The sequence below is a fragment of the Oncorhynchus gorbuscha genome, linkage group LG20, assembly GCF_021184085.1.
Source record: "Oncorhynchus gorbuscha isolate QuinsamMale2020 ecotype Even-year linkage group LG20, OgorEven_v1.0, whole genome shotgun sequence".
NCBI lineage: Eukaryota > Metazoa > Chordata > Actinopteri > Salmoniformes > Salmonidae > Oncorhynchus > Oncorhynchus gorbuscha.
Genome location: NC_060192.1, coordinates 4,947,398 through 4,957,397, shown reverse-complemented (window position 1 = coordinate 4,957,397; position 10,000 = coordinate 4,947,398). Strand labels below are relative to the sequence as shown.

At 45.8% G+C, this 10,000-nt stretch overlaps 1 protein-coding gene across 1 annotated transcript in view; it reads left to right on the top strand.

The window, feature by feature from the left end:
* Nucleotides 1-10,000, top strand: part of ap3b1a (adaptor related protein complex 3 subunit beta 1a) — a 68,431-nt gene that overhangs the window by 29,225 nt on the left and 29,206 nt on the right. The window contains exons 17-19 of the mRNA XM_046316875.1: nucleotides 143-273; nucleotides 2,566-2,707; nucleotides 2,825-2,987. Coding sequence (XP_046172831.1) covers nucleotides 143-273; nucleotides 2,566-2,707; nucleotides 2,825-2,987 — 436 coding nt within the window. The remainder of the gene's footprint in view (nucleotides 1-142; nucleotides 274-2,565; nucleotides 2,708-2,824; nucleotides 2,988-10,000) is intronic.

The window sequence follows — 10,000 nt, the reverse complement described above, 5'->3', positions numbered from 1 at the left end:
ACCATTTCCCCTTCGTCCTCTCACCCCCTCTCCCTCCAATGTTACTCATTATGTTTCTCCTCTGACATTTTCCCTTCTCTTTGTCTACCCTTTTTCCTTTACTTCCTCCCTCTCTCTCCGTCTTCTCCTCTCTCTCTGTCAGACCGTGATCGTTACCAGTTGGGAACGCTGTCCCACACCATCAACACCAAAGCCAGCGGCTACCTGGAGCTCTCTGATTGGCCTGCCGTGGCTCCTGACCAATCCGTGAGGAACGTGGAGGTGATTGAGCCGGTAAGGATCCATCTTTACTTCCACTACCCGTTCCCGCTCCTCACCCAGGCCCTACACCAAGGGTGGCCGTGGTCAATTCAGACATTTTAATACAGCCCCGTGTTGATACACTATGAATACAAGCGTATGTGGACACTCCTTCAAATTAGTGGATTCTGCAATTTCAGCCACACCTATTGCTGACAGGTGTATAAAATTGAGCACAGATCCATGGGAGCTCCATAGACAAACATTGGCAGTAGAATGGCCTTACTGAAGAGCTCAGTGACTTTCAACGTGGCACTGTCATAGGATGGTACCTTTCCAACAGTTGGTCAAATTTCTGCCCAGCTAGAGCTGCCCCCGGTCAACTGTAAGTGCTGTTATTGTGGAGTGGAAACATCTAGGAACAACGGCTCAGCCGCAAATTGTTAGGCCACACAAGCTCACAGAACGGGACCATCAAGTGCTGAAGTGAGTTCAAAACTGCCTCCGGAAGCCACCTCATCAAATAACTGTTCGTTGGGAGCTTCATGAAATGGACTTCCATGGCCGAGCAGCCACAAGCCTAAGCTTACCGTGCACAATGCCAAGCGTTGACTGGAGTGGTATAAAGCTCACCGCCATTGGACTCTGGAGCAGTGGAATGGCGTTCTCTGGAGTGATGAATCACACTTCACCATCTGGCAGTCCGACGGACTAATCTGAGTTTGGCGGAAGCCAGGAGAACGCTACCCGCCGCAATGCGTAGTGCCAACTGTAAAGTTTGGTGGAGGAATATTGGTTTACGGCTGTTTTTCATGGTTCGGGCTAGGCCCCTTAGTTCCAGTGAAGGTAAATCTTAATGCTACAGCATACAATGACATTCTAGACGATTCTGTGCTTCCAACTTTGTGGCAACAGTTTGAAGGCCCTTTCCTGTTTCAGCATGACAATGACCTATCCCAACATCAGTGCCCGACCTCACTAATGCTCTTGTGGCTGAATGAAAGCAAGTCCCCACAGCAACGTTCCAACATCTAGTGGAAAGCCTTCTCAGAAGAGTAGAGGCTGTTACAACAGCAAAGGGTGGACCAACTCTATATTAATGCCCATGATTTTGGAATGAGATGATGAGCAGGTGTCCACATACAACACCAGTCAAAGCTTGCCCACCTACTCATTCCAGAGGTCTAATTTATTTTTACTATTTTCTACATTGTAGAGTAATATTGAAGACAAACTATGGAATCATGTACTAACCAAAAAAGTGTTAAACAAATCAAAAATATTTTAGATTCTTCAAAGTAGCCACCCTTTGCTTTGACAGCTTTGCACACTCTTGGCATTCTATCAACCAGCTTCATGAGAAATGCTTTCTTGTAGGAGTTCCCACATGCTGAGCACTTGTTGGCTGCTTTTCCTTCACTCTGCGTTCCAACTCATTCCAAACCATCTCAATTGAGTTGAGGTCAGGTGATTGTGGAGGCCAGGTCATCGGATGCAGAACTCCATCCCTCTCCTTCTTGATCAAATAGCCCTTACACAGCCTAGAGGTGTGTTTTGGGTCATATTGTCCTGTTGAAAAACAAATGATAGTCCCACTAAGCGCAAACCAGATACGATGGCGTATCTCTGCAGAAAGTTGTGGTAGCCATGCTGGTTAAGTGTGGCTTGAATTCTAAATAAATCACTGACGGTGTCACCGGCAAAGCACCCCCACACCATCACACCTCCTCCTCCATGCTTCACGGTGGAAACCACACATGCGGAATTCATCCATTCACCTACTCTGTGTTCATGAAATTTTCCGAAGTGACTGACTTTCATGTCTTAGTAGTGATGGACTGTTGTTTCTCTTTGCTTATTTGAGCTGTTCTTGCCATAATATGGACTTGGTCTTTTACCAAATAGAGCTATTGTCTGTCTGTATACCACCCCTACCTTGTGTTGTGACAACTGATTGGCTCAAAGGAAAGAAATTCCACAAATGTACTTTTAACAAGGTGCACCTGGTTGACAGAATGCCAAGAGTGTGCAAAGCTGTCATCAAGGCTAAGGGTGGCTACTTTGAAGAATCTCAAATATAAAATGTATTTTCATTTGGCTACTACATTATTCCATATGTGTTATTTCATAGTTTTCATGTCTTCACTATTATCTTCACTATTATTATACAATGCAGAAAATAGTTAAAAAAAATATAGAAAAACCCTTGAATTAGTAGATTTGTCCAAACCTTTTGACTGGTACTGTACTTTTTGTTTCAATCTTTCCTTACTTCCTCTTACTGTACCTCCCTTCCTCTGACCTCACTTCCTAATCCGTTGCCAGGTGAAGGAGTGGGCTCCGTCGCCAGGGAAGACTGGAAAGTCCAAGCTGTCCAAGTCATCAGATGATAAGTTCTACTCTGACTCTGGAGAGGAGAAGGGCTCAGGGAGCAGTAGCAGTGATGACAGCAGCAGCAGTAGTGAAGGTCTGTTTGACCATGTGTGTACCATAAAGTATAATGTTATTTTGTGAGGGCTTGCAATGCCAGTCAAGGTTGTATTCATAATCGTACGAGATGAACGTGTGCGTGTGCGTGTGTTAGAGTCAAGCAGTGAGGCGGAGAGCGATGAGGAAAAGAGCAGTGAAGAGTCCGACAAGTCCTCCAGCCAATCAGAGAAGAGTTCCAGTGAGTCTGACTCTGAACAGAAGAAAACGACTAAGAAACCACCACAGAAGAAGACAGTCAAACCAACGGCCAAAGACAGGTACTATAATGAATCATTCAACACGTATAGTTGCGGTTAAGTATGTTGGCACCCTTGTACCATTCACTATTTTAGTGCCGAGGGGCTGGTGCTTTCTGAAGTCGGCTCAGTCTTTGAACAATCCTCACGGTTTTTGATTTGGGTTTCGATTCATATATTTTTTGCAAAAAAATGCATTAAGTCAGTTGAATTCTGTAACGACACAGAATACAACTATTAATAAAAGCCCCATTGCTGCTTATCGCTTATTTGTTGTTTTTTTTCACATGACTTTACTCTAATAAAATAGTTTAGTTGGCTATGTTAAATAGCTGTTTTAGTATGATGGTGACTTTAGTAGCAGTTTCATTAATAAAAGTAACGACTTCCCATCCTTTATCACTTTAACTTTAATAAAATATTTCAGTTGTGTAATATTACATTATTATTATTATTATTATTATTACATTATTAATATTACATTATTAATATTACATTATTAATATTACATTATTATTATTATTATTATTATTATTACATTATTTTCGTATGATGACTTTGGTATTTCATGCCCAGTCATCACACCTCTGCTCAGGCAGTAGCAGCCACCATCTATTGCTCTGCTCCCCAATGAGTCATCCTAGTTAGGCTAGCTGGCTGGTGGACGAAATCACTATTTTAGTAGTTCTTCAAAGTACATAAGGCATACCTTCAAACCTGTTTGTAAATGCCAGCTATCAGTCAATTCGATGTGTTATTGGCTAGAGATGGGGCTACCTCACCTTTCCATTTCTGTCCCACTCCCTCATGTCACGCTCTTCTCTCTGTCTCGTGTGTCTCTGAAGAAGGCTACGTAATGGCCATTGTAGTTAAGTACCACGTTTTCTGCAGTAACCTTTGTTGAAAACTACGACTTCCTACTAAGTCCAACAACTGTGCTTTGAGCTCACAGAAAATACCAGAACTAAATGGAATTAGAATCATTGAACAGACGTTGGCCGGAAATAAAACGACATTTCAGCTAATCGCGCAGCACTATATTTATTCAAAATGTTGAAATTCAAACTTTTGGTTTCCATGTGTTTTTGTTTGATTTACAGCTGCACAGGACCAAGAAATTCAAATTAATTTGATTGGAGGCAAGTGATTTTTGTTTACTGTGTAATTCGTCTCCCCTGTGGTAAATAGCCGTTCAACTAGTTTTGAAAAGAGGAACGTTCTGCTTTATTGTGCTCTATTGTGAAGGGCTCTCATAACGGCAGTGCAGCTGTGGGTTGGTCATTTAGCTTCCTGTTGGTAGCAATGAATGAGATCTGAGACGTAACTGTTGAACACAGACACACACTGGCAAATTTTGTCCCTGACACGTTCTATTTCATTCTCTCACACAATGCACTCTCACACGTACACACACACACACACACACACCCACACACACACACACACCCTACCTGCTCGCGCTATGTGACAGGCCGGCAGCTGACCCTGTTCCCTCCATTAGAGGGTGTAATTAGACCAGCTCACCCCAGTGCTTCCACACACGCACGCACCCATACATGCTATACCCACTATCCCACACACTATCTCGCTCTCAAACACACACACACACACACACACACACACACACACACACACACACACACACACACACACACACACACACACACACACACACACACACAGTAATTATCCCAGCTCACCCCAGTGCTTCCACAACAAACACAGCATAATGCCCTCATTACGGCCCAGTCATTCCAGGCAGGGCTTAATCAGGCCCGCTCTGATTTATATCGCTTTTTCCTGTTCGCAACAAATGAAATCTGTAGGCCAAATTAATACTGGCTTCTCATCATCGGCCAAGTTAAAAAGCCAGTTACCGTCACAATTCTGCTCGTTAATTTAACAGCTGAAAATCCCAGGCAGCCCGAGTAAACACTCATTATCAGGACAAATTGGAGAGATGGAAAGAGAGAGAGCGAGCGAGGGAGGGAGGAGGAGGAGAAAAAAGTTTCAACGAAAGCGATATTAAATTAAGTGGGCAAACCAAAACAGATTGATCTTGGTTGTTCTGACAGAGTTTTAGCATGAGCTCCAGCAGACTGCAGTACGCGGTGGGGGGTGGAAAGGGTTTTGGTTAGAGTGCCTTTAATGGATAGATTCATAACACGTTCCCCTTCTTATAATGAAACTTTTCATGTTTTAATATAGGAAAAACCCAAGTTAATGTTATATTTCAATCTGTGTTAGTCGGAACCCGCGGTAGGGGAAACGGCGCCACCGTCTGCCCCAGGGCCGTTATGTTTTGTTTTTGTTGACGAAGTGGAGGTGATGAGCATCGCACAACGTGATCTCCACATGTCTTTTCAGTACATGCTGTTTGATCACACGTGCAATGACGTCGGAGGGGGGGGGAAGCCCGTGTTCATTGTTCGCCGTAACTTGTTTGTTACATAGCCAACGGTAGTGTCAGTTTCACCACTAAGGATTCCATCCATTTGTTTTCCTCCCACGGAATAACCCTTCAAGATGCACTCCCATCATCTCACAGGTACATATAGAAGACACTCGTGGAGTTTTGGATGACGGTTATTGTCCAGCCAATTACTTTTGGCTGCAACTCCTGGCTACATGTGCTGCCCATAGAAAGTCAATGATTTAATAATGGTTTAATGCCATAACGGGTGGACTGGCGGCCATTTTGCCAGTGTAGTAAAAAAGGGGACCACAAAAACCCGTGAACCCAGACAGATGGTGTGTTGGGTCTGCAGCAAGAAAGATGCTGCGTAAAGTTCACTTCAGCGTACTCCGTTGCGAGTGTACCCATAGGCTAGGTTGAAGGTGACAAATGATATGTTTTCCACCTAGCCCATAGGAGCGCAGCAGGAAGTAAAAGCAGGAAGTGCACCCATCAATCTGTGCTTTTAAAATATATATATAAATTAACAACCAATCAATACAGAAAGTACATGAGGGAACACAAGTGTGTATATATAGATTATAAACAATGGACAATCGAGCTAGGGGGTACAATATCACATAAGGACCGTATGGGGCATACATACACTTACTCTAACAAAAAAGCTGTTCGAATTGTATTTAACTCTTTTTGTAGGGTAAGAAAATGTTTATTTTTGTTTGTAAATTTACATTTGTGGTTATGGATAATGAAATGAATTACATAATGTTCAGCTTATTTCTATCGTATGTAAAGAATCCAAGCAGTACATCTCCACAATAGTGTTAAACCTTCATAAAAGTGTTCAATTATAAATCTACTGATGTCTTGCCACAGTTTTCTTACATGCCAAAAAAGATGCAAAACTGTTTCTGGGTGGTCATTACAAAAGGAGCAATTTGAGTTGATGTTTTCCTTAAACTTCTTCATATAGTGGTTGGCAGGATCATATTTATTAATCATTTTAAATGAAACTTCCTTCATTTTGTTAACAAGTAGGTATGTGTGTGGCAACATCCACACTTTTTCCAACAGATATTATCAATAAATCCATTCCAATAAGGCATGACATAAGTTATAGATACAACATCCTGCTGAGACAAGGATCATATCGCTCTGTTGTTGATTGGACCAAAAGAGAAACAAATCTTTCCTACTGATGAGTCAACAGGGTCAATAGAAGGTAGGCTCTGAGGGTCAGGTCTTTCCTACTGATGAGTCAACAGGGTCAATAGAAGGTAGGCTCTGAGGGTCAGGTCTTTCCTACTGATGAGTCAACAGGGTCAATAGAGGTAGGCTCAGGTCTTTCCTACTGATGAGTCAACAGAAGGTAGGCTCTGAGGGTCAGGTCTTTCCTACTGATGAGTCAACAGGGTCAATAGAAGGTAGGCTCTGAGGGTCAGGTCTTTCCTACTGATGAGTCAACAGGGTCAATAGAAGGTAGGCTCTGAGGGTCAGGTCTTTCCTACTGATGAGTCAACAGGGTCAATAGAAGGTAGGCTCTGAGGGTCAGGTCTTTCCTACTGATGAGTCAACAGGGTCAATAGAAGGTAGGCTCTGAGGGTCAGGTCTTTCCTACTGATGAGTCAACAGGGTCAATAGAAGTAGGCTCTGAGGGTCAGGTCTTTCCTACTGATGGGTCAACAGGGTCAACAGAAGGTAGGCTCTGAGGATCAGGTCTTTCCTACTGATGAGTCAACAGGGTCAATAGAAGGTAGGGTCTCTGAGGGTCAGGTCTTTCCTACTGATGAGTCAACAGGGTCAATAGAAGGTAGGCTCTGAGGGTCAGGTCTTTCCTACTGATGAGTCAACAGGGTCAATAGAAGGTAGGCTCTGAGGGTCAGGTCTTTCCTACTGATGAGTCAACAGGGTCAATAGAAGGTAGGCTCTGAGGGTCTCTCAACAGACTGATGAGTCAACAGGGTCAATAGAAGGTAGGCTCTGAGGGTCAGGTCTTCCCTACTGATGAGTCAACAGGGTCAATAGAAGGTAGGCTCTGAGGGTCAGGTCTTTCCTACTGATGAGTCAACAGGGTCAATAGAAGGTAGGCTCTGAGGGTCAGGTCTTTCCTACTGATGAGTCAACGGGGTCAATAGAAGGTAGGCTCTGAGGGTCAGGTCTTTCCTACTGATGAGTCAACAGGGTCAATAGAAGGTAGGCTCTGAGGGTCAGGTCTTTCCTACTGATGAGTCAACAGGGTCAATAGAAGGTAGGCTCTGAGGGTCAGGTCTTTCCTACTGCATTTACATTTACATTACATTTAAGTCATTTAGCAGACGCTCTTATCCAGAGCGACTTACAAATTGGTGCATTCACCTTATGACATCCAGTGGAACAGTCACTTTACAATAGTGCATCTAAATCTTTTAAGGGGGGGGTGAGAAGGATTTACTTTGTTTGCCTTTTATCCTAGGTATTCCTTAAAATAAATTTGATTTGGATTTGGGGTTTTTATCCTAGGTGTTCCGGAAAGAGTGGGGTTTCAGGTGATTGACTCCGCTGTACTGGCGTCGTGAGGGAGTTTGTTCCACCATTGGGGGCCAGAGCAGCGAACAGTTTTGACTGGGCTGAGCGGGAACTGTACTTCCTCAGTGGTAGGGAGGCGAGCAGGCCAGAGGTGGATGAACGCAGTGCCCTTGTTTGGGTGTAGGGCCTGATCAGAGCCTGGAGGTACTGAGGTGCCGTTCCCCTCACAGCTCCGTAGGCAAGCACCATGGTCTTGTAGCGGATGTGAGCTTCAACTGGAAGCCAGTGGAGAGAGCGGAGGAGCGGGGTGAAGTGAGAGAACTTGGGAAGGTTGAACACCAGACGGGCTGCGGCGTTCTGGATGAGTTGTAGGGGTTTAATGGCACAGGCAGGGAGCCCAGCCAACAGTGAGTTGCAGTAGTCCAGACGGGAGATGACAAGTGCCTGGATTAGGACCTGTGCCGCTTCCTGTGTGAGGCAGGGTCGTACTCTGCGGATGTTGTAGAGCATGAACCTACAGGAACGGGCCACCGCCTTGATGTTAGATGAGAATGACAGGGTGTTGTCCAGGATCACGCCAAGGTTCTTAGCGCTCTGGGAGGACACAATGGAGTTGTCAACCGTGATGGCGAGATCATGGAACGGGCAGTCCTTCCCCGGGAGGAAGAGCAGCTCCGTCTTGCCGAGGTTCAGCTTGAGGTGGTGATCCGTCATCCACACTGATATGTCTGCCAGACATGCAGAGATGCGATTAGCCACCTGGTCATCAGAAGGTGGAAAGGAGAAGATTAATTGTGTGTCGTCTGCATAACAATGATAGGAGAGACCATGTGAGGTTATGACAGAGCCAAGTGACTTGGTGTATAGCGAGAATAGGAGAGGGCCTAGAACAGAGCCCTGGGGGACACCAGTGGTGAGAGCGCGTGGTGAGGACAGATTCTCGCCACGCCACCTGGTAGGAGCGACCTGTCAGGACGCAATCCAAGCGTGGGCCGCGCCGGAGATGCCCAACTCGGAGAGGGTGGAGAGGAGGATCTGATGGTTCACAGTATCGAAGGCAGCCGATAGGTCTAGAAGGATGAGAGCAGAGGAGAGGGAGTTAGCTTTAGCAGTGCAGAGCGCCTCTGTGATACAGAGAAGAGCAGTCTCAGTTGAATGACTAGTCTTGAAACCTGACTGATTTGGATCAAGAAGGTAATTCAGAGAGAGATAGCGGGAGAGCTGGCCAAGGACGGCACGTTCAAGAGTTTTGGAGAGAAAAGAAAGAAGGGATACTGGTCTGTAATTATTGACATCGGAGGGATCGAGTGTAGGTTTTTTAGAAGGGGTGCAACTCTCGCTCTCTTGAAGACGGAAGGGACGTAGCCAGCGGTCAGGGATGAGTTGATGAGCGGGGTGAGGTAAGGGAGAAGGTCTCCGGAAATGGTCTGGAGAAGAGAGGAGGGGATAGGGTCAAGCGGGCAGGTTGTTGGGCGGCCGGCCGTCACAAGACGCGAGATTTCATCTGGAGAGAGAGGGGAGAAAGAGGTCCGAGCACAGGGTAGGGCAGTGTGAGCAGAACCAGTGGTGTCGTTTGACCTAGCAAACGAGGATCGGATGTCGTCGACCTTCTTTTTAAAATGGTTGACGAAGTCATCTGCAGAGAGGGAGGGGGGGGGGGAGGAGGATTCAGGAGGGAGGAGAAGGTGGCAAAGAGCTTCCTAGGGTTAGAGGCAGATGCTTGGAATTTAGAGTGGTAGAAAGTGGCTTTAGCAGCAGAGACTGAGGAAAATGTAGAGAGGAGGGAGTGAAAGGATGCCAGGTCCGCAGGGAGGCGAGTTTTCCTCCATTTCCGCTCGGCTGCCCGGAGCCCTGTTCTGTGAGCTCGCAATGAGTCATCGAGCCACGGAGCGGGAGGGGAGGACCGAGCCGGCCTGGAGGATAGGGGACATAGAGAGTCAAAGGATCCAGAGAGGGAGGAGAGGAGGGTTGAGGAGGCAGAATCAGGAGATGGGTTGGAGAAGGTTTGAGCAGAGTGAAGAGATGATAGAATGGAAGAGGAGAGAGTAGCGGGGGAGAGAGAGCGAAGGTTGGGACGGCGCGATACCATCCGAGTAGGGGCAGTGTGGGAGGT